This window comes from Squalius cephalus, assembly GCF_949319135.1.
Source record: "Squalius cephalus genome assembly, chromosome: 15".
NCBI classification, from domain to species: Eukaryota; Metazoa; Chordata; class Actinopteri; order Cypriniformes; family Leuciscidae; genus Squalius; species Squalius cephalus.
Window position 1 is genome coordinate 37,107,514 of NC_137136.1, and position 24,570 is coordinate 37,132,083.

The 24,570-nt window shown below is 45.2% G+C and overlaps 1 protein-coding gene across 2 annotated transcripts in view; it reads right to left on the reverse strand.

The window, feature by feature from the left end:
- arhgef2b (rho/rac guanine nucleotide exchange factor (GEF) 2b) overlaps positions 1–24,570 on the reverse strand; it is a 56,967-nt gene that overhangs the window by 1,992 nt on the left and 30,405 nt on the right. The window contains exons 4-20 of one of the 2 annotated variants that reach the window (XM_079895081.1): positions 24,473–24,536; positions 23,496–23,628; positions 18,461–18,570; positions 17,855–17,998; positions 14,131–14,381; positions 11,039–11,164; positions 10,843–10,960; positions 9,907–10,158; positions 8,088–8,164; positions 7,797–7,969; positions 7,619–7,686; positions 7,312–7,500; positions 7,117–7,221; positions 6,492–6,547; positions 6,367–6,408; positions 6,237–6,284; positions 1,091–1,385 (exon numbers count right to left, since the gene is read on the reverse strand). In XM_079895081.1, coding sequence (XP_079751207.1) covers positions 1,091–1,385; positions 6,237–6,284; positions 6,367–6,408; positions 6,492–6,547; positions 7,117–7,221; positions 7,312–7,500; positions 7,619–7,686; positions 7,797–7,969; positions 8,088–8,164; positions 9,907–10,158; positions 10,843–10,960; positions 11,039–11,164; positions 14,131–14,381; positions 17,855–17,998; positions 18,461–18,570; positions 23,496–23,628; positions 24,473–24,536 — 2,251 coding nt within the window. Of the gene's footprint in view, positions 1–1,090; positions 1,386–6,236; positions 6,288–6,366; positions 6,409–6,491; positions 6,548–7,116; positions 7,222–7,311; positions 7,501–7,618; positions 7,687–7,796; positions 7,970–8,087; positions 8,165–9,906; positions 10,159–10,842; positions 10,961–11,038; positions 11,165–14,130; positions 14,382–17,854; positions 17,999–18,460; positions 18,571–23,495; positions 23,629–24,472; positions 24,537–24,570 lie in introns of both variants that reach the window. The other variant, XM_079895080.1, reaches the window with a different exon arrangement.

Genomic DNA, 24,570 nt, shown 5'->3' on the forward strand with positions numbered 1-24,570 from the left:
CATCATTCTGATCACACACTTCAGGAACACCAAACCAACATTAGAGCCGCTGCGACGCCATTGGTCCACTCGTTACTCCAGCTATCCAATCACAGCCTCCGCTGAGGGTTTTGTTGCTCATGGAGGGATTTATTCAGTAAATGTGTTTCATCATAGTTTATGAGCATGTGTTCTTATCAGAGAAGTGATCTCCTCAGCTGAGTGCACACGCCATTAATGCGCATTACTAGATCTGGGCACATCTGGGCTTTTCCATCCAGCGGTTTTTATACAATATCTCAAAAAACGCATAGAAAAGGTGGATGGAAACATGGCTACTGTTAGTTTGCAAAAATAAATTAAACTGTATAAAATGCAGTTATTTTCAGAGCATCTAATGCTATAATCATTGGGGTGTGTGAGGTATTGTCTTCATAAACATGTTTTCAACTCGTGAACCCCTTGCAGTTCCTCCACAGACCACTGGGTGTTTGCAAACCACAGTTTGGGAAGTTTTTTGCTGTGCATCACGTGCATGTCTTTCCATAGTTTATATCAACGTTTGCTTATCGGATAGAAGTGTAAGTGCATAAGTCGGGCTGGGTATCGACTGAATTATAACGATTCCGATTTCGATTCTGCTTCTCGATTCCTAATTTCGATTCCAATAAGGTTAAAAAAAACTATATATCGTTCACATTTAGTCTTATTGCAAAACATTTAATTTTACCTGAATATCAGAGCGTTTGCATGTGGTTTAAAAACACCATAGAAGAACAACTAGCCGAACTAATATACGTTTCAAGCATTATTAAAGAAAAGTAAAAACTCAGTAATTAAAAAAGAACAAATAAAAATTCTGCGATCGCAACAAATAGATGCAACTGAACAAAGATACCAGAATTGATTTTCAAATACCCAACCCTAAAGGCTCTTATGTGCACTTTATGTGGATCTTGGTATTTCCATCCAGGTTTTTTTACATGCAATATCCCAAAATGTGCATAAAAGCCTGTGGATGGAAACCAAACAGCTCTCCGTCTCCACTTCAGAGACAAGAACCAGGCAGGTTAGATGTTCCCAGAGCAGTAGACACGAGCTCTGGCCTCACCTCTGGGACTGTCCGCTCGAGGAGGCATGGCCATCTTGCCGTCGTCTGGCCGGTCCGACTGGTCCACCGTGTCCGGGGCTTTCACCGGCTCCTGTTTCTGCAGCTGACCCGGCGCTCCATTGCTCGCCTGGCTCTGGGCGGCCCGTAGTCGGGTCACTTCTCCTTGCAGAAGGTTGTATTTGTGCTGTAGCTCGGTCAGATCGGGCCCGGCCGGCTCCAGCAGAGGCTCATGGGACACGCTCGAGTCCTTCTGCATGTACACCTCCAGGAACGAGTCCTGCCGGATCACTGCGGCCTACACACACAACACGAGTGAGTGTCTGATACACATGCTTCGCCACGGTCTCGTAATCTACCAGATGTGTTTTAAGCTTCTCGTGATGACATTAAAGGGTAACACTTCATAACACTGTTCCTTCATTAATCAATCACTACACAGGAACAAATGAGTAACACACTATTAACATTCTAGTAGCTTCTATTAACTAAGAAGAAACTCTGATTAATGAATGAGTAAGTAATAGCGCTCAGATGAATGTGCTCGTTCACTATTAGCTGATCAGTATCTACTATTTTTCACACCCCACTGAGGACTATATACAGGTTCATGATTAATATTAATAAAGCATAATGTATAATATTTCGATGTCTCTAAAGAGTGTTGGCTTATACTGTGTTGTGTCTGTGCTTCTTCTGGAAGTCTCTCCTGGTGCAGGTGTTTCAGTGCAGCGGTGGTCGAGGATGTTCTCACTCGGGAACATGACTATCTTGGTGTTGGGATCGGGATCGGGTACGTCTGTGGTGCCTCTGGTCCCCCTGGTTCAGCTGGCTCCTCCGCACCATCAGACTCGGCTATATGATTCGGTGTTGAGTGAACGTGCCCCTGTCACGTGTGGAGATAGCAGTGCTACTGGCGAAGGATGCGATAGAGCCGGACCCTCCAGCCGATATGAAGAGCAGCTTCTACAGCCCGTGCTTCATCGTTCCCATGAAGAGCAGCCTCTACAGCCCGTGCTTCATCATTCCCATGAAGAGCAGCTTCTACAGCCCGTGAGTGAGTTACGCGGTGAGTTACGGCCAAACTTGACCGAACTGAAAGGGAACATCTCGGTTGCGTATGTAACCCTTGAGATGTGGTCCTGTTGCCTCTATTGCTGGACCAGCGCTGACTCCGGGCTCCGCTCGGCTCCTCAGAGAGAAACTGATGGTGTGTGTGTCCACTTCTGTGTTCATGCCCACTGCAGGCGGAGCACGAGACGCAAATCTCGTTTATCAATGCTCGAAGATGACAGGCTCCCTAAGCGTGATCCCAGTCAGTCCGACTGCGTCTCTGTGCCCTCCTTCAGGGAACGAGGGTTACATACATAACCGAGTAGTCTTCAGTGAGGTCTGGAAAATATTAGTGAACGACCACATTCATCTGAGCGCGATTACTTACTAATTTCTTAATCAGAGTTTCTTCTTAGTTAATAGTGCCTTACTCATTTGTTCCTGTGTAGTGATTCACATTAGTGTGTGAGATGAAGTGTGAATCTGACCTGGAGAGCGTGTAGTTGAGTGTGTGTGTGTGTGTGTGTGTGTGTGTGTGTGAGATGGAGCTGGAGTGTGAATCTGACCTGGAGAGCGTGTAGTTGAGTGTGTGTGTGTGTGTGTGTGTGTGAGATGAAGTGTGAATCTGACCTGGAGAGCGTGTAGTTGAGTGTGTGTGTGTGTGTGTGTGTGTGTGTGTGAGATGGAGCTGGAGTGTGAATCTGACCTGGAGAGCGTGTAGTTGAGTGTGTGTGTGTGTGTGTGTGTGTGAGATGGAGCTGGAGTGTGAATCTGACCTGGAGAGCGTGTAGTTGAGTGTGTGTGTGTGTGTGTGTGTGTGTGAGATGGAGCTGGAGTGTGAATCTGACCTGGAGAGCGTGTAGTTGAGTGTGTGTGTGTGTGTGTGTGTGTGAGATGGAGCTGGAGTGTGAATCTGACCTGGAGAGCGTGTAGTTGAGTGTGTGTGTGTGTGTGTGTGTGTGTGTGTGTGATGGAGCTGGAGTGTGAATCTGACCTGGAGAGCGTGTAGTTGAGTGTGTGTGTGTGTGTGTGTGTGTGTGTGTGTGTGTGTGTGTGATGGAGCTGGAGTGTGAATCTGACCTGGAGAGCGTGTAGTTGAGTGTGTGTGTGTGTGTGTGTGTGTGTGTGATGGAGCTGGAGTGTGAATCTGACCTGGAGAGCGTGTAGTTGAGTGTGTGTGTGTGTGTGTGTGTGTGTGTGTGTGTGTGTGTGTGTGTGATGGAGCTGGAGTGTGAATTTGACCTGGAGAGCGTGTAGTTGAGTGTGTGTGTGTGTGTGTGTGTGTGTGTGATGGAGCTGGAGTGTGAATCTGACCTGGAGAGCGTGTAGTTGAGTGTGTGTGTGTGTGTGTGTGTGTGTGTGTGTGAGCTGGAGTGTGAATCTGACCTGGAGAGCGTGTAGTTGAGTGTGTGTGTGTGTGTGTGTGTGTGAGATGGAGCTGGAGTGTGAATCTGACCTGGAGAGCGTGTAGTTGAGTGTGTGTGTGTGTGTGTGTGTGTGTGAGATGGAGTGTGAATCTGACCTGGAGAGCGTGTAGTTGAGTGTGTGTGTGTGTGTGTGTGTGTGTGAGATGGAGTGTGAATCTGACCTGGAGAGCGTGTAGTTGAGTGTGTGTGTGTGTGTGTGTGTGTGTGAGATGGAGTGTGAATCTGACCTGGAGAGCGTGTAGTTGAGTGTGTGTGTGTGTGTGTGTGTGTGAGATGGAGCTGGAGTGTGAATCTGACCTGGAGAGCGTGTAGTTGAGTGTGTGTGTGTGTGTGTGTGTGTGTGTGTGTGATGGAGCTGGAGTGTGAATTTGACCTGGAGAGCGTGTAGTTGAGTGTGTGTGTGTGTGTGTGTGTGTGTGTGAGATGAAGTGTGAATCTGACCTGGAGAGCGTGTAGTTGAGTGTGTGTGTGTGTGTGTGTGTGATGGAGCTGGAGTGTGAATCTGACCTGGAGAGCGTGTAGTTGAGTGTGTGTGTGTGTGTGTGTGTGATGGAGCTGGAGTGTGAATCTGACCTGGAGAGCGTGTAGTTGAGTGTGTGTGTGTGTGTGTGTGTGAGATGGAGCTGGAGTGTGAATCTGACCTGGAGAGCGTGTAGTTGAGTGTGTGTGTGTGTGTGTGTGTGTGATGGAGCTGGAGTGTGAATCTGACCTGGAGAGCGTGTAGTTGAGTGTGTGTGTGTGTGTGTGTGTGTGAGATGGAGCTGGAGTGTGAATCTGACCTGGAGAGCGTGTAGTTGAGTGTGTGTGTGTGTGTGTGTGTGTGATGGAGCTGGAGTGTGAATCTGACCTGGAGAGCGTGTAGTTGAGTGTGTGTGTGTGTGTGTGTGTGATGGAGCTGGAGTGTGAATCTGACCTGGAGAGCGTGTAGTTGAGTGTGTGTGTGTGTGTGTGTGTGAGATGGAGCTGGAGTGTGAATCTGACCTGGAGAGCGTGTAGTTGAGTGTGTGTGTGTGTGTGTGTGTGTGATGGAGCTGGAGTGTGAATCTGACCTGGAGAGCGTGTAGTTGAGTGTGTGTGTGTGTGTGATGGAGCTGGAGTGTGAATCTGACCTGGAGAGCGTGTAGTTGAGTGTGTGTGTGTGTGTGTGTGTGTGTGTGAGATGGAGCTGGAGTGTGAATCTGACCTGGAGAGCGTGTAGTTGAGTGTGTGTGTGTGTGTGTGTGTGATGGAGCTGGAGTGTGAATCTGACCTGGAGAGCGTGTAGTTGAGTGTGTGTGTGTGTGTGTGTGTGAGATGGAGCTGGAGTGTGAATCTGACCTGGAGAGCGTGTAGTTGAGTGTGTGTGTGTGTGTGTGTGTGTGATGGAGCTGGAGTGTGAATCTGACCTGGAGAGCGTGTAGTTGAGTGTGTGTGTGTGTGTGTGTGTGTGAGATGGAGCTGGAGTGTGAATCTGACCTGGAGAGCGTGTAGTTGAGTGTGTGTGTGTGTGTGTGTGTGTGATGGAGCTGGAGTGTGAATCTGACCTGGAGAGCGTGTAGTTGAGTGTGTGTGTGTGTGTGTGAGATGGAGCTGGAGTGTGAATCTGACCTGGAGAGCGTGTAGTTGAGTGTGTGTGTGTGTGTGTGTGTGAGATGGAGCTGGAGTGTGAATCTGACCTGGAGAGCGTGTAGTTGAGTGTGTGTGTGTGTGTGTGTGTGTGATGGAGCTGGAGTGTGAATCTGACCTGGAGAGCGTGTAGTTGAGTGTGTGTGTGTGTGTGATGGAGCTGGAGTGTGAATCTGACCTGGAGAGCGTGTAGTTGAGTGTGTTTGTGTGTGTGTGTGTGTGTGTGTGAGATGGAGCTGGAGTGTGAATCTGACCTGGAGAGCGTGTAGTTGAGTGTGTGTGTGTGTGTGTGTGTGTGTGTGAGATGGAGCTGGAGTGTGAATCTGACCTGGAGAGCGTGTAGTTGAGTGTGTGTGTGTGTGTGTGTGTGATGGAGATGAAGTGTGAATCTGACCTGGAGAGCGTGTAGTTGAGTGTGTGTGTGTGTGTGTGTGTGTGTGTGTGTGTGTGTGTGTGTGTGAGATGGAGCTGGAGTGTGAATCTGACCTGGAGAGCGTGTAGTTGAGTGTGTGTGTGTGTGTGTGTGTGTGTGATGGAGATGAAGTGTGAATCTGACCTGGAGAGCGTGTAGTTGAGTGTGTGTGTGTGTGTGTGTGTGTGTGTGTGTGTGTGTGTGTGTGTGTGTGTGTGTGTGTGTGTGTGTGTGTGTGTGATGGAGCTGGAGTGTGAATCTGACCTGGAGAGCGTGTAGTTGAGTGTGTGTGTGTGTGTGTGTGTGTGTGTGTGTGTGTGTGTGTGTGTGTGTGTGAGATGGAGCTGGAGTGTGAATCTGACCTGGAGAGCGTGTAGTTGAGTGTGTGTGTGTGTGTGTGTGTGTGTGTGAGATGGAGCTGGAGTGTGAATCTGACCTGGAGAGCGTGTAGTTGAGTGTGTGTGTGTGTGTGTGTGTGTGTGTGTGTGTGTGTGTGTGAGATGGAGCTGGAGTGTGAATCTGACCTGGAGAGCGTGTAGTTGAGTGTGTGTGTGTGTGTGTGTGAGATGGAGCTGGAGTGTGAATCTGACCTGGAGAGCGTGTAGTTGAGTGTGTGTGTGTGTGTGAGATGGAGCTGGAGTGTGAATCTGACCTGGAGAGCGTGTAGTTGAGTGCTGAGGTTCACCAGTCTCTGACACACCTCCTGAAACACAAACACTTCAGTCATCTCTGTTCTCATCTTCAGACACACCTGGTTCTTGAAGAGCTTCCTGAAGGTGTACCTCGGTTAGAGTCTTGTCCTGCAGCTGGTTCCCGTTCTTGTCCTGTGAGAGGCGGTAAACAATAATGAGTCCAGTACGCACTGCAGTTTCCACTCCAGTCTGTCTGTAATGTACCAAACCCTCACCTTGTTAGATGGACCGTTTACTTCATGAGTCCCGTTCACTGATATCGTTCCTTCATCTGGAAATATCAGAGATGGAAAAGTCTTAATATCTTCAGTAATATATTACATGCACACCATTGGAGAGAATATAATCCAATATAAACAAAACAAGAATTGGATATGCTTATATTTATGCATTGCAGACATTATACATTACTACATCATTTATTACTTACTTTTTATATATTATTTATTGATAAAACAATCTGATAATTAGCAGTTTGGGCCTGGCTTTCCATCCTACTATGGCTATTATTACTCATTTTAGTCCAGAAACTGACACAAGGCAGCCGTATCAGTCACAATATTCCTCATTATAATAATTCATGCGCAGAATAAAGGGGCGGGGCCTGGGTGAGTTAGTTAGTAGTGTGTTAAACTGGTGGTTATGGTAAGGGGCGGGACATTTCCCAAACACACTCGAAGCGCTCGACCAATCACAACACACTGCTCCAGCCGACCAATCAGAGCACAGTGTGCTTTTCAGAAGGAGGGGCTTCATAGAGACAGGAAGTAAACAGAGCGTTACTGACAGACTGGGAAGAGAGGAGCCGCAGAATAGGTGTGCTAATGATGAATAATGTACCTGTTGTTTTCGAGGTGAATTGTCCCTCTGTCGGTTCACCATTCAGTCTGCAGGACAGTGGACGGTCAGTGCATGAAGCCAACAGCACTTCACTCAGTCTGTCCACTGAAGGGTGACATAAATAAGAGAGCAGTCTTAATGTCTTCATTGCTAAGCTCTGTATTCTCTGTATTCTCCGTCATCTCCTCTGCTTACCCTCAACAATGGCATCATTCAGCAGCCGCTCCGCCTGAGGAGCCGAGGGGGTTTCTGCTCGGAATATATTCCTGGAGTTTGTGGGAACGGTAACAGTCTGACCTCCAGTGACCTCGACCAGGTCAGAGAAGAGCGTCACACGCTCCTGTAACAGCTCCAGAACCTCACGGTCCTTCTGCTGGATATCAGCTGGACACAGAGAGAGAGAGAGAGAGAGAGAGAGAGAGAGAGAGAGAAATGAAATAAACCTGACGACGGACACAGATGAGTGTTGGGAAATAAACCATGTTTCCTAGTTGATACAAACCTCTGAGTCTGCGTAGCAAAGCTTTGTCCTCTGTTTCAATCAGAGGGAAATCCTCTCTTGACGGACAGCTGTGGAAGAGAAGAGAGAAGCTGATGAAGTGTGTGCCGCTGACTGTGCAGAGATATATCTGAGCGGGGCATTGAGGTTTAGGGTTGAGGAGTTGTGAGTTGACTCTGACTTGCTCACTGTCTGCTGAATGATTTTCATCCAGGTGTTTCTGTCGTCTTTGGAGGCGGCGTGGAGCTCGTACATCTCTGGAGGCGTGGAGTGACTGATGAGGAACATTCCTCGCTCCTGATTGGCTATATGCCTCACAATCAAATTCTGAAGGCACAGCACTGCCGGTTTGTCCTGTGAAACCAGCCAGAGTTGGTCAGCTTGATTTTGATGTGGGGTGATGCAGGTCATGAGATAAATTATGCGTAGTTAGAATCCACTGATAGTCAGCCAATAGAAAGCTGTGACTCACCAGACAGGGGAAAATATACTTCTGGTCTTTTTCTTGCATGAACACCAGGACGTCTGTCATTAACAAAACTTGCACATCTATGCAGACAAAACACAGAGTTACGGAGAAATCTATCTGGATACCAATCATTTCAACTCACTCACAGCCATGTTTTTCAAAATAAATGAATGTCCTCATAGACAGTGATGGCAGCTTGGACAAAGACACTGCATGCCAATTTTCAAGTCAGTCGGACAAACGGTTGGGTAGTTAGAGCCTTCTCCCTGTTTTATTTATGTTATAGTGCCGCCAAGTGGCCAAGTGACACTTTTCTTTCCACACAACCACATATTGAGCTCATACAGATGTGTGCCAATTTTGGTGAACATATCCCATTCTGTTCAAGAGTTATAGCCATTTAAGTGACCTAAAAAAAGAGAGAGAGAAACTCTTGGCATGCAGTGCCAACAGCGAAGATTTGAAAGTTTTTTGATAATTATTGATATTGAATCTCCAATTTAAGTCTGTGCCAAATGGTTGAGCAGTTATGGCCAAAAATGTGTGAAAATCTCATCACTGTAGTGTTGACATCGGCTGATCGTGTGCCCAAACTGAGCTCCACCATTTGACCAAGCCTCATGTCTCTAGGACTTCTGCACAATCAGTTTTAAGGCAGAAAAATATTAACAAGTAAGGGATAATCTACAGCTAGCCATGGATTATCCCGCTTATACCACGGTCATTTGCCAGCATTGACAACTTAAAGCTGGTGTTGATTGCTATTGATTGATTACTTTGCAGTGCTATATTTGCCCGGAAGGGTAAAATTGACGTTATTTTCATCAGTTACGGCTCGTTAAATTTAGTACTCTGCCCACTTTGGGTCAGAAACAGAGATAAAGTAGTGTGTCAGACTACATTTATATGAATGAATGAATTATAACATTTATATGAATTCATTATCAAGAGAGAGATGAGAGATGCGTACTTGCTTCTGTTCATCTTCTCTCTCTAATAACAATGAAACTGAGTTTAATTATTTCAAAATAGCGATGTAGCGATTCAGAGGCGAATCTTTGTTGTGTGTGTGTTGAAGTTGTGTGTGTGTGCGCCTCGATGAAGACAGCGCATTAATGTAGAGCGGCGATTCAACTGACTTAGAACTACCAGTGCATTAAACGGTTGTATTGCACACCTTCCAGCCAATCAGAATCGAGTATTCAGACAGACGATTATGCGAATCTTCACGTTAGACGTCTTCTTTCTAGCAGGCTCTAAGGAAGGAAGATGCCCTTAGTGTGAAACTTTGCGTGTCGTGTTCATATAGGCTCTTGTCTGTATATAGTTTTCCTCCCATAGAGCCTATTATAAAGAAAAAGCTTAACGTTAATGCAGTGAGACGTGATATTAAAACTCAGTAGCCTATACACCTTACTGAACATGCTATTGCACGTTAATCGTTATAATGGTTTTATATAGGAGTGGATCTATGGGAGTGAATCAAATGAGATTGACTCAGAAGAGACGTCGATGAATGCATTGCACGCGTGTCACCTGATCCATAAACGCACATCTTCTTTGTTGCATGCGCAAATTATGATACACTAATACAAGAAAACATTTGTATTCACCAAAATGTCTCTAATTTGTACAAATTGCAACACTTTCATTCATTTTATGAATTATGCACACGCAAGTTGAAAGGCATTTGGTTGTGGATAGTAACACACATCTGCAACATTCATCAGGTTCATGGATAATTGTGCTTGCACGTGTTAATCATTACTATCTTCATCATATATGACGAGTGTATAACAGTAGTACTGCGCTGAGCCGGCACCTTTGAGTCTGGAGCCCTGCGCAGTCTTCCACAGCAGCGCCCCCTCGTGGATCAGCCCGCGCCGCAGGAGCTCTGCTCCACGAAACACGCCTCCGCCCTTCACCTTGGTCTCGGCCCGCGGGTCCAGGCGCGACTGGATCTCCTGCAGACGCTGAGCCCGCTCCAGCTCCTGGACCTGCTGATCCACCGAACACAGCAGCTCCCGGATCAGGGCCAGAGACTGAGCCAGAGACTTGCTCTCCTCTTCACTCCCTGTCAAAGCAGAGACAGTCTGTTCTCAGATCAGCGAGGGACACACAGGCCATTACAGTCCATGAGGAGCCCAGGCCCGCTCTCTAGCACTCAGGGGTAAGTATGCTTATCCATTCCGATTCTTATCGATTCTTATCGATTCCTAATTTCCATTCCGAAAATGCACAAAAAAACCCTTATATATCATTCACATTTAGTCTTATTGCAAAACATGTAATTGAAGCTGAATATCATGAACAAAAATCAACAGGCTAAAGAACACTTACACAAGGAGCGTTTGCCTGTGGTTTAAAAATACCATAGAAGAACAACTAGCCGAACTAATATACATGTAGAGTATTATTAAAGACAATTAACACTCTGTAATTAAAAAAATAATAATAATAATTAACAATCGTAACATAGATACAACTGAACAAACGACTGAAATAAACAGTGTTTAAAGATTTAGGTACACAGAAAAAAAGAGTCGTCTTTCACTTGAAAAGTCTTATTGAAATGCTTACAAAGGAATCGTTAAGAGGAACTGAAATTTTTTAATTTTATAACAAGTATCCGATTCCAGAATTGAAATCGATTTTCGATTTCCAACCCTAGTGTTGATGCTGATTTTCATGAATTAATTCAGCTGACTTGTTGGACATGATGCAGATTATGTCCTCAGACTGGAGTGTGTGGTCTCACCTTTGGTGTTGTCCAGTATGCGCTGGATGAGCACGGGGTATTTGGTGATGCGCTGCGTGACCAGTAAGATGCACTCCTGGACCCCATGCCGGCGCAGTAGAGAGCCTCTGCTCACTCGCTTCACAGGGTAACAGAGCAGACGTTAGACACATTCTGCAGCAGAAGCAGGCGTAACCTGAAGCGTGCGTGTCCTCACCCGTATGAACTGCTGGAACCGCTTGTCCCGCGCCAGCAGCTCCTTATAGAGCTTCACCGCCTTCAGGTGCCGGCTGCAGAACTCCACATAACACTTCCTCATCTCCTCGGCGTTCTGCCCTGAGAACTGATGCAGACGACACACACTCGCGTCAGAATATCCGCTCACTGAGCTGAGGTCTAAACTGCTGAAGGACACATAAATCTAGAAAACACTGTGCCTGTGCATCTGATGGTCTCAGAATGATCCTAAGAATCCTCAGCGCTCTTCACAATGCATTTCCAAACTCACCTTGATATCTACAGTATATCACAGAAATCCTAAAACCATGGTTTCCAATATCTTACTTGCGAAAAGCATACCTTAAAAAGCTTTAGATAAGAGAGTCTGCAAAATGTATGAATGTAAATAACAGTTATTGATAAGGGATTTGTGTGTGTTGTTTCCCCATCAGGGCATTCCATCCTCATCCCAGAAATAGCCATCAAACCCATATCAATATCCACTTCCTTTCAACGCCACTTGTGTAGTATGTGCAGTTCTTTGACTAGATGCTTGTAACTATGCGTACTTTATTGTCGTTGGGTTCAGCACACATGTGACCCAGTAAACACAGTGTTGTTTTAACCGCTGGACATGCAGAACTTCTCTGTGAGCCGAACGCCACTGCATTTCTTCTCTAGGATGGACAGTATGGTTTATATGGATGTACTTCTGAGAGACAAGGAGAATGTCTTGCCCTGCGGTCAGACGAGTGTCGTTTAATGTGTCAGAGACGCGTTTTCCTCAGAGTGTGAAAGAATGAGTGCCGGTGTTGTGCCGAATTCTGACCCCCTCCAGATTATTACTGCCCCCCCCCCCAAATCCCCCAGTATGGGTAGGATTAGATATGGGGGAGGAGTTAGGATGAGGTGTGGGGGTGGAGTTAGGTAGGATGAGGTGTGGGGGAGGAGTTAGGATGAGGTGTGGGGGTGGAGTTAGGATGAGGTGTGGGGAGGAGTTAGGATGAGGTGTGGGGGTGGAGTTAGGATGAGGTGTGGGGAGGAGTTAGGATGAGGTGTGGGGTGGAGTTAGGATGAGGTGTGGGGGAGGAGTTAGGATGAGGTGTGGGGGTGGAGTTAGGATGAGGTGTGGGGAGGAGTTAGGATGAGGTGTGGGGGTGGAGTTAGGATGAGGTGTGGGGGTGGAGTTAGGATGAGGTGTGGGGGTGGAGTTAGGATGAGGTGTGGGGAGGAGTTAGGATTGAGGGTGGAGTTAGGAGGAGGTGTGGGGAGGAGTTAGGATGAGGTGTGGGGTGGAGTTAGGATGAGGTGTGGGGGTGGAGTTAGGATGAGGTGTGGGGAGGAGTTAGGATGAGGTGTGGGGGTGGAGTTAGGATGAGGGGTGGGGGTGGAGTTAGGATGAGGTGTGGGGGTGGAGTTAGGATGAGGTGTGGGGAGGAGTTAGGATTGAGGGTGGAGTTAGGATGAGGTGTGGGGAGGAGTTAGGATGAGGTGTGGGGTGGAGTTAGGATGAGGTGTGGGGGTGGAGTTAGGATGAGGTGTGGGGAGGAGTTAGGATTGAGGGTGGAGTTAGGATGAGGTGTGGGGAGGAGTTAGGATGAGGTGTGGGGTGGAGTTAGGATGAGGTGTGGGGGTGGAGTTAGGATGAGGTGTGGGGAGGAGTTAGGATGAGGTGTGGGGGTGGAGTTAGGATGAGGTGTGGGGGTGGAGTTAGGATGAGGTGTGGGGGTGGAGTTAGGATGAGGTGTGGGGAGGAGTTAGGATTGAGGGTGGAGTTAGGAGGAGGTGTGGGAGTGGGGATATGATTAGGGGTTGGAGTTAGGATTAGATATGGGGGTGGAGTTATGATGAGGTGTAAGGGTGGGGTTATGATTAGGGGGTGGGGTTATGATTAGGGGGTGGAGTTAGGATTAGATGTGGGGTGGAGTTAGGATGAGGTGTGGGGGTAGGGTTATGATTAGGGGGTGGAGTTAGGATTAGATGTGGGGTGGAGTTATGATGAGGTGTGAGGGTGGAGTTATGATGAGGTGTGAGGGTGGAGTTATGATTAGGGGGTGGAGTTAGGATTAGATGTGGGGTGGAGTTATGATGAGGTGTGAGGGTGGAGTTATGATGAGGTGTGAGGGTGGAGTTATGATTAGGGGGTGGAGTTAGGATTAGGCAGTCAGGTAGCCACTTCAACAAGGGGGGTAATCATTTGTCAGGGAGTCTAAATTCAGCACATCATCGGCGGAGCGGATTAGATTAGGAGAGCAATAATTCTAAACTAATTCTAAAATATTTTGCAAACACATTTTGCATCCAAAAGTTTAAGCGCTTCAAATCTCTTTCCCCAATTACAACAGAATCATAAACTGCAGTGTGTGTCGCTGCTGGTTGCAGCAATATTGACTTTTTTTATTTAAAGACAGACATAGTTTGTTCAGTAAACCACAGGTTTGTTTGTTCTGGATAAATTGAGAATCGCATTTTTTTTTGGGATTCTCCCATGATTCTGAATAGACAACTAAACAAAACAACATGTAATCTACTAAAAGTTCTGACAAAATGTTAAACTGCTGAAGTGAAACATATTTGAAATGTTTCATAAATTTGAATTTAATTGAATTTTGAATGAATGACTCAATGACTCACTCATAACGACTTCACTTGTTTCATTACTGGATGAATCAGTGTTTCTGCTCTCTCTGTAATAACCGTCGCTTGTCTACTGGTGTAACAATGTAAGATTACAAGCGTCAGATTACTTTCAAAAGGTGATTTACTGTATTCTGATCACTACCGTAGACATCAGTGTTTATATCTGAACTATAAACTTTTATCCCAGAACTTCTGTGATAATCTGAGTTATTGTAAGACAGAAATAATGATACTGTGTGTTAGTGAAGCTGTTTCACATCTATTCATGACAACGGCTCTCTCTGGACCAGAACACAGATCTGAACGCTCGCTGTGATCGTGAAAGGTTTAATAGACAGAGCCGAATCACTGTCATTCAGGAGTAAGATCACAAGAGTGTTTGAATCGAGATCTCCATCTTTTAACGCTTGTGTGTTGATCAGAGCCGTGATTGGTGCGTGAGGAGTTCACCTGGTCCACCAGTATGTCCCCCAGCCTCTGAATGGTGAAGTTGCGAGTGCTGCTGGGAGCCAGGCTGTGTGTCCTCCTCTGCAGGAGCTGGCTGAGGAAGCTGGAGTGGATGCACAAGAGCTGGTCCAGGCAGGGGAAGATGGCGTTCACTACACCCATCTCCATCAGCACCTCCTCCGTCATGCCTCTGCGGAACACCCCGTCCATGATCCGCAGCGTCCGCACGTGGTTCAGCTCCGTCTGGATCAGCTCTGCACAACACAGAGGACACACCATAAGAGGACCGGCTTCTGCTGTTACTGCATCAGTCAGAGGCGTGACCCGGCGCTGGTCCGCCCTGTACGCTACACGCTCGCATGAGTTAGGCCTGTGCTTTAGCTTCATTTTTGATTTTGGCTTCCAATGATTATGAAAACATGATGCTGTTTCCCGTTCCTTTCCTTTAAAGGTGCAGTGTGTAATATTAAGGAGGATCTGTTGACAGAAATGCAATATCAGACACATAACTGTGTTTTCAGAGGTGTATAAAGACCTTACATGATGAGGCGTTATGTGTTTATTAGCTTAGAATGAGGCGTTTCTCTCTACACACACCGCGGGTCCGCTTACATCCACACGTTTCTACGGTGGCCCTGAACGGACAAACCCGTTTCGTCACTGTGTTGTTCTTCGTGCAGAGAAGCTAGCTAAAGCCAGCAAATAAAACACTGACACAATAATGAACAAGAAATAACATATCGTAATATCGCAATAACATATTGTTTTACTGAATTATAAAGTAAACCTAATTTCTTAATTTATCTTTGTAAAGAAACCTCATTGCTGAACTGGCTACTCTCTGCTGTCTCAGATGATGACATCACTTCCTGTCAGCCACCGTGAAATTCACGACCTCACCACTAGATGGCGCTATAAATCACACACTGCACTTTTAAAGCGGTGCGGTCACCATGCGTAACACACAACTCAGCCGAATCATGTGACGTCGTGTAACGGTGTATTGAGCTGCGAAAGAGACGGAGAGAAACACGGACAAGTTCAGGCTTCAGGTGTGTGTTTAAACGGACAAATACAGGCGAAAATGTAAAGTAATCGAATGCGTGTCAGTGTATTAGATCAGTGCATTCGGCCTTAAAGTGACAGCAGCCTAATAAACCTGCAGCTCTCTGTCATTTAATGTTAATATGGCAACAGTTATTATGTTCACAACAGAAGAAAATGAGAGAATCGTTCACTACTCTTCACTGAATAGCATGAGCACCTTTAATAATAATCAATGTATATTTAATTCATACAGTGAAGGCTATGCAAGGTTTATATTTTGTTTTTTCATTTGATTAGTTTGATACATTTCTGTATAGGACCGGCACTGACTTTACCTGATGTGTAGTGAAACACTGCTGGATAATTAAGAGGAGGATCAGACGCCAGTGTTCGTGCTCTAGAAGATGTCAGATGTGGATTCCCAGACACTAACATACTGTCGGCCCACATCCGGCCCACATCCGGTAAGCGCTGAGTCCACGTGTGGGCCGGATGTGGGCCGACACTATGTTACTGTCTGGTTTGTGAAAAGTTTGTCATTTTGATTGTCCGACAGCTGTGGTGTCCGCCTTGACACAATCCGAACACTCGCTCTATAAACAACAAAGCGGCTTTACTTTGGGACATTGTTTTGGACAAAAACCTGGGCTTTTTCTGGCTTAGTGAAACGTGGCATCAGCCAAATGACTATTTCACTTCTATATGTGTGCTCTGCCTGGCAGTATCTCGACCGGCCGCTCCACCGGCAGAGGTATGGCGCTCTTGCTGTCATTCACAGATCTGATGTTGCAGTAACTGAGGTTTCATTGCCTTGCTTTTCATCATTTGAATGCCTGGCCTTTCAGCTGAATCTCTCATCAGTTCTTGTGTTAAATATCTATCGCCCTCCCAAACTTAACGCTGCATTCATTTTGTGAATTTACTGAGTGTTTGACACTTGCCAGTGCACTCGGTCCAGTTACTCTTTTAACTGGTGATTTAAATATTCATGGATACACTAGAATGTTTTAACTTCACTCAGCATGTTAACTTTCCGACACACACACACAAACACACACGGACATATATTAGATCTGGTCTGCACTTCGGGAGTACTCATTGCTTGAGTGTACTGATGTGTGTATGAGTGATCACAAGCTCCTCACGCTCAGTCCGACTCCTCCCCACATCACTGCTATCGTCAATGCTTCACTCAATACAGGGGATGTCTCCTCTGCTCTATAATGGGAGTGATATCACCGATATGTCGGATTATCGACCCATCTCCAATTTACCTTTCCTGGCAAAAGTGCTTGAGCGTGTGGTTGTTGGCCAACTCCATACTCATCTCTGTACGAATAGCCTACTAGAAACGTTTCAATCCGGGTTTAGGTCTGGACACAGTAGAGACTGCTCCAGTCAGGGTCCTGAATGACCTCCTCGGTATCGCTGACTCTGGGGCTCGTGGCATTTTGGTTTTGTTAGATTCGATACCATATGTCACAGCATATTATTGGGCAGATTGCATACGTGGACCGGTCTGTCTGGAACTGGTTTAAATCTTACCTCTCAGATCATTCCCTATTAGTCTACCTGGGTTCTAGCAGATCTCCGAGTGTGCCTCTGTGTCAGGGTGTCCCACAGGGGTCGGTCTTGGGTCCTGTTTTATTTAGAGCTTATATTCTGCCTCAGATCATTCAGAAGTACGGCCTGAGCTATCACTGCTACGCGGACGACACCCAGATTTCAGCATGATCTCCATTCTGCCTCTTCAAACCTGTCTGACTGTTTGTTGGAAATCAAAGCGTGGATGAAACTCAACTTTATAAAACTTAACTGCTACAATACTGAAATTTTGTTAATTGGCTCTCCATGTAGCGTCAGTAAATGTAAGGATTTTAAACTTTCAGTAGACAACACCCAATTGTCCCCTTCTGGCCAGGTGCGTAATTTGGCCGTGATTTTTTATGCCCAGCTAACTTTCAATTCACATTTTAAGAACATAACAAAGGTTGCTTTCTTCCATCTGAGGAATATAGCGCGTATTAGACTGTTTCTCTCTAGGCCTGATCAGAGAGGCTTATCCATGCCTTCATCACGTCAGGACTTGATTATTGTAATTCTCTCTTTGTGGGTTTACCAGCAAACTCTATTAAGAGGGTGCAATATATTCAAAACTCTGCCTTCTTAAGACACATCTTTTTAGTCAAGCTTATAATTTATAATTTCATTATTTTTGTCTATTTTTCTATACTTATATATATATTTTTTGATTGTTTTGTTCTGTACATGCTGTAGTGCTTTGAGTCTGAGAAAGCCGCATTTCAAATAAAATGTATTATTATTATTAACTTTTTTTATTTTTTATTTGAAGATGATGGTTACAACCCATTTAGTTTACTTATTACACCTTAAAATGTACATTTATTCCATACTTTCATTGGTTTCCCTTGCTTGAGTGGACCAGATACCTGTCTGAAATAACCTCAGGAAGACTGAAGGCTTAAATACATGAGGAAGGTCATCAACTGAACAAGGAACAGGTGAGGACTAATTAGAAACTAATGAGTGAACTAGAACGAACCGTATCCTCAAGTGGTGTAAATGAGAAAGTGTTTCGCATATAACAACATCAGACCCATGCCAGAGCTGGCTGACCGTGTGACCGCGTCCAGAGGTCCGGAAGTCAGTCGAGGCTCACCGTATATGACGTCTTGTCTCTTGATGACGTCTTTGCGCTGAGACTGCAGGTACGAGGAGTCCACGGCCATACTCCACGAGTCCACCTCGAAGTCCTTCCCGTCCCGCTCCAGCTCCTCCAGCATGGAGGCGTAGTACATCTCCCCTGCGGAGGAGTGTGTGTGAGAACGCAGCGGGCTACAGCACATACAGGTGTGTGTGTGTGTGTGTGTGTGTGTGTGTGTGTGTGTGTGTGTGTGTGTGTGTGTGTGTGTGTGTGTGTGTGTGTGAGTGTCCCGCTCCAGCTCCTCCAGCATGGAGGCGTAGTACATCTCCCCTGCGGAGGAGTGTGTGTGAGAACGCAGCGGGCTACAGCACATACAGCTGTGTGTGTGTGTGTGTGTGTGTGTGTGAGTGTGTGAGAGTGTGTGTCCTTCTCCAGCTCCTCCAGCATTGAGGCGTTGTACATCTCCCCTGTGGAGGAGTGTGTGTGAGAATGCAGCGGGCTACAGCACATACAGCTGTGTGTGTGTGTGTGTGTGTGTGTGTGTGTGTGTGTGTGTGTGTGTGTGTGTGTGTGTGTGTGTGTGTGTGTGTGTGAGAGAGTGTGTGTGTGGTGGAGCTGCACCTTCGTCGTTGAGCGACTCCATGGACATGGCTCTGTTCCTGAAGTTCAGCGAGTCTGTGGAGTGGGAGAGGATGCGCCTCAGGCCGAGAGGAGAGTCGTCACTCAGACTCCTGTGGGAAACACCAGCGTTAGAGACGAGAGACGAGGCTTCGTGTTTCAGAGGATAACAGACTCTTAACTCTCTGTGGCACACTTCAGGAAAGAGTCCTTAAACATAAACAGAAGTTATCTGTGCTCTTACACTCTTACATCAAATGTTCTTACACACATTTTCAAAACTTTACACACAATGTAATGAAGCACTGCATTCAAAATATCACTAACATCTCAAAAGCAAACATTGTCTTGCGTTGCAAACACCTCTGCCATAATATTATATTTTTGGATGTATCATATTCACACAGTTCTTCAAAACCTAAAGCTCTTCTTTCATGAACTTTCTGTACAAGATTGAAAGTAATTGTCAGAGAGATGTTGAAAAATTCACGGTAAACACGAAAGCAAGATTGAAACCAAACTATTAATTTTGTCACTGTTGTGAATAGTCAAGTCAAGTCAAGTCAAGTCAAGTTTATTTATATAGCGCTTTTCACAACATAGGTTGTATCAAAGCAGCTTCACAGTATTAAATTAAAACAATACATCAATGTTTGTTTCTAGTGGAACGTCCATGTTTGGTAATGCTGATCAATAGTATTGTTGATTGATTAATTAAATTAAGTATCCCCAAATATCCCCAACTGAGCAAGCCAAAGGCAACAGTGGCAAGGAACCGAAAAACTCCATCAGGTGACCTAATGGAGAAAAAAAAACCTTGGGAGAACCCAGGCTCAGTCGGGGGCCAGTTCTCCTCTGGCGTTTATGAACTAGAGGTCGGATTTAACTGTAAGATTAAAAGTATTATATGAATGCCTGGCTGAAGAGATGCGTCTTTAATCTAGTTTTAAACTGGGAGAGCGAGTCTGAGCAACGAACAGTATCAGGAAGACTATTCCAGAGTTTTGGAGCTAAATGTGAAAATGCTCTCCCTCCTTTGGTGGATCTGGATATCCTAGGTATGACCAAAAGCCTCGAATTTAGTGATCTTAAAGAGCGCGATGGATTATAGGGTGATAGAAGATCGGTTAAATAGACTGGAGCTAAGCCGTTTAGGGCTTTATAAGTCAGTAGCAATACCTTGTAATTAATACGGAACTTTATAGGTAACCAATGTAGTGATGATAAAATCTGTGTTATATGATCATATTTTCTTGATCTAGTAAGAACTCTAGCGGCGGCATTTTGGACTAACTGTAGTTTGTTTATTGAGGATGCAGGACAACCGGCTAATAAAGCATTACAGTAATCTAGTCTCGAGGTCATGAACGCATGAACTAACTTTTCTGCATCAGAAACTGATAGCATGTTACGTAGCTTAGCAATGTTTCTAAGGTGGAAAAAGGCTGTTCTTGTAACATATGAAATATGATTTTCAAAAGACAGGTTGCAGTCTAGTATAACACCCAGGTCTTTTACTGTAGAGGATAAAGTAACAGGACATCCTATTATGTTAAAGTTGTATTGTGAGAGGTTTTGTGGGCGGTTTTTTGAACCGATGATTAGTACCTCTGTCTTGTCTGGATTTAATAAAAGAAAATTGCGCATCATCCAATCTTTTATATCTTTAACACACTCTGTCAATTTGGATAATTTAGCGTTTTCATCCGGCCGCGATGAAATATATATTTGAGTGTCATCAGCATAACAATGGAAACTAATTCCATGTTTCCTTATAATATTTCCAAGTGGCAGCATATACATTGAGAATAACAGAAGGCCTAACACAGATCCCTGCGGCACTCCATAGTTTACTGGAGTTATGATCGATTTTTCTTCATTTAAATAGACAAAATGGTATCGGTCAGATAGGTATGATCTGAACCAGCTTAATGCTTGTCCTTGAACATGACCTAAAGATAAAGATGAGTTAATAATATTGAGGAGAGGCTCTTCCACTACAGGTAACACTTCTTTCAGTAGTTTAGTGGGTATAGGATCTAATAAACATGTTGTTGTTTTAGAGGAAGTGATAAGTTTATTTAGCTCTTTTTGTTCTATAGTTGTAAAGCACTGTAATTGTTCTTGCGGGGTGATAACCGAGGCTGAGTTATAAGGCGCGATTGAGGATTGAACGTTTACAATTGTGGTTCTGATGTTTTCTATTTTCTCAGTGAAGAACTTCATGAAATCATTACTACTAAACTGTAATGGAATATTTTGTTCAGGTGATGTCTGTTTATTTGTTAGTCTAGCCACGGTGTTAAATAAAAACCTAGGATTGTTTTGGTTATTTTCTATTAGTTTGCGGAGGTGCTCAGCCCTGGCCGCTTTTAGGGCCTTTTTATAATGTGACATACTGTCTTTCCACGTGATTCTAAAAACCTCTAAATTAGTTTGTTTCCATTTACGCTCTAAATTACGGGTTTCTCTCTTTAGAACATGCGTAGTATTGTTGTACCATGGTGCTTTAATTTTCTCTCTGACCTTTTTTAATTTAATGGGTGCAACAATATCCAGTGTTCCAGAGAGAATGGTGCTCATAGTGCTAGTTAGTTCCTCTAGTTCATCTGTTTGTTTGGGTTCACTGAGCAGCTGAGACAGATCCGATAAGCTATTTGAAAAATTATCTATGGTGGATGGAAGGATTGTTCTGCCTAATCGATAACGCGGCGCAGCATGACATATTACAGCAGTACGTAATATGCAAGTTACCATGTAATGGTCAGTGACATCATCACTTTGTAGAATGAAATCTATATCGGTTGGATCGGTTCCATGTGATATAATTAAATCGAGTGTATGATTAAAACGATGAGTTGGTCCGGTAACGTTTTGCTTAACCCCAAAGGAGTTTAATAAATCTATAAACGCAGCCCCTAACGCATCATTTTGATTATCTACGTGTATGTTAAAATCTCCAACAATTAATGCTTTATCGACATTGACCAATAGGTCTGAGAGAAAATCTGCAAATTCTTTTAGAAAATCAGCGTAAGGCCCAGGCGGTCTATACGGTAGCCAAGGCTAAAGATAATAGGGATGTTTTTCTAGCATCTAAGAGCGTAACATTTAGTACAAGTACTTCAAATGAAATAAACTTATAACCCGTTTTCTGAGTAACACTAAGAAAATCTCTATAGATTGTTGCAACACCGCCGCCACGACCAATCAGACGGGGCTCATGTTTATAGGAGTATCCTGATGGAGTAGACTCATTTAGACCGAAATAATCATTTGGTTTAAGCCAGGTTTCAGTAAGGCAAAGTACATCGATGCTATTATCTGTGACTATTTCATTTACAATAACTGCCTTAGGTGTGAGTGATCTAATGTTTAGAAGACCTAGCTTTAGAAATTGTTTTTGTTTACTAATAGCAACATTTTCTGTTTTAATAACAATTAGATTTTTCCTAGATCCTGCAGTAAATGTATTATTTGATCGCACTAAACGAGGAATAGACACAATTTCTATGCAATGTTCTACACTAGTATTTATATCAGTTAATTTGGTGCAGCAGAGACTATGATTTGGGCTTTTGGTTACTAGTCAAAAGGTATTTAACATTTTGGAGATGTTATCCGACAGAAGATCCGATCCGAATCTGCTTGGGTGTAAGCCATCAGCACGGTAAAGCCTAGGACGCTCCCAAAACAGATTCCAATTATATCCAGTTATATCAGGCGATGTGCTGCGTACCGTATCGATCAGATTCCTGAAGTCTTTCTTCAGAACCTCCGTCTGGCGCAGCCTGATGTCGTTCACCCCCGCGTGCAAGACCACAGTTCCGACGCGCTCGTTCAGAATCTCGGGAACGCGAGCGGCGATTTCAGAAACACGAGCACCAGGAAAGCAGTGACTATGCACCTTACTCTTACCTAATGTAGCGTGGACGTGCCGAACGATGGAATCGCCGATGATCACAGCATCGCGTTCTGTTTCGCGAAGAGGGGAGAAGCGGTTTTGTGTGGATAACTCGAAAACCGGGAGGGTCGGAGAGAGTCTTGGTCTAGACCTGACTCGCGTCTTCCGCTGCGGAAATATCCAGGCTTCGTGGTGGCGTGTTGGAGCCAGAGTGAACGAGACCATGGCTGATCGCGACCTCGGCGCTCGGGACCGATGCTGAGTAACGCACGGAGTAGACGAGGTCGGAGTCAGCGGGTTAGTAACGTTAATCTCTGATTTGTGTGCATCGGCGCGTGATGTTTCAAGAGCTAACCACCGGTCTCTCAGCTCGGCTTGTCTCACTAAAAGGTCGTGGATCTGTTTCTCAACAGCTTCCAGCTCAGACTGCAGTGCGTGCAGCTCAAATGTGTCCTCACCTGCACCAAAAGGTAGACTACTTACATCTGATATATTCGCCATTTTAACAGATGGACAGTAAGTTAGCAACTACGCTACCAGTGATGCTAACAATATTAATACTAATTTATGACTGAAGTCTTAGATATAATCCGTCTTTTTAGTGGTACGGGTGTAGAGTAGACGCACGATAGGCGAAAAATGTTTGTAAGTGAGTGTTGAGAAGACGCGTTCAGCCGTGATCCACGGACGTAACCTATAAGAGTATCCAGCGTTGGATCACTAACAGGCTTGAGACGCGTCTGCTCAACAGTCCGCGTTGTAACTATGAGGTTTGAGCAGTAGTGCTTCTCAGTGAGGAAAAGTAGAAAATGTTTGTTGTAAGTAAGTTTAAAGAGTAAAATCAAGAATTATAAATCAAATCGATGGAGCTCCAAAGACAACAACGCGTTCAGACGCGACGCATGCGTATTCGACAACAGGAAGTGTGTGTGTGTGTGTGTGAGTGCTGTACCCGGCGATGTTGTTGGTGGAGACGCTCTTGTTGAGGGACAGCGTGTGTGTGTGTGTGTGTGTGTGTGTGTGTGTGAGTGCTGTACCCGGCGATGTTGTTGGTGGAGACGCTCTTGTTGAGGGACAGCGTGTGTGTGTGTGTGTGTGTGTGTGTGTGTGTGTGTGTGTGTGTGAGTGCTGTACCCGGCGATGTTGTTGGTGGAGACGCTCTTGTTGAGGGACAGTGTGGATCTGCCTTTCCGTGAGCCGAGGAACGACTGCCGGAGCGTCTCTGAGGGGTAGATGGCCGAGCTCGGCCGCTCCTTCAGGATCGGGTCTGAGGAAGCACAACACACACTCTCATCACAGAACACACACTCTCATCACAGAACACACACTCTCATCACAGAACACAGAACACACACTCTCATCACAGAACACACACTCTCTATCACAGAACACACACTCTCATCACAGAACACACACTCTCATCACAGAACACACACTCTCATCACAGAACACACACTCTCATCACAGAACACAGAACACACACTCTCATCACAGAACACACACTCTCATCACAGAACACACACTCTCTATCACAGAACACACACTCTCATCACAGAACACACACTCTCATCACAGAACACACACTCTCTATCACAGAACACACACTCTCTATCACAGAACACACACTCTCATCACAGAACACACACTCTCATCACAGAACACACACTCTCTATCACAGAACACACACTCTCTATCACAGAACACACACTCTCATCACAGAACACACACTCTCATCACAGAACACACACTCTCATCACAGAACACACACTCTCATCACAGAACACACACTCTCATCACAGAACACAGAACACACACTCTCATCACAGAACACACACTCTCATCACAGAACACACACTCTCTATCACAGAACACACACTCTCTATCACAGAACACACACTCTCATCACAGAACACACACTCTCTATCACAGAACACACACTCTCATCACAGAACACACACTCTCATCACAGAACACACACTCTCATCACAGAACACACACTCTCATCACAGAACACACACTCTCACACTGGCACTGCTGTCTCTACAGGCGTTATCACTGTTATTGTGGATTAGCGGAGGATAGAACAGTGAACATTAGAGAGGGAAACTCACTCTTGCTGCGGAGGGCCACGTTATGCAGAGTCGCAGCGTTCCTGACCAGCGCCAGCCTCTGTTGCTGTGTGCGGTAACGTGTGTTAGTGTGTGTTACA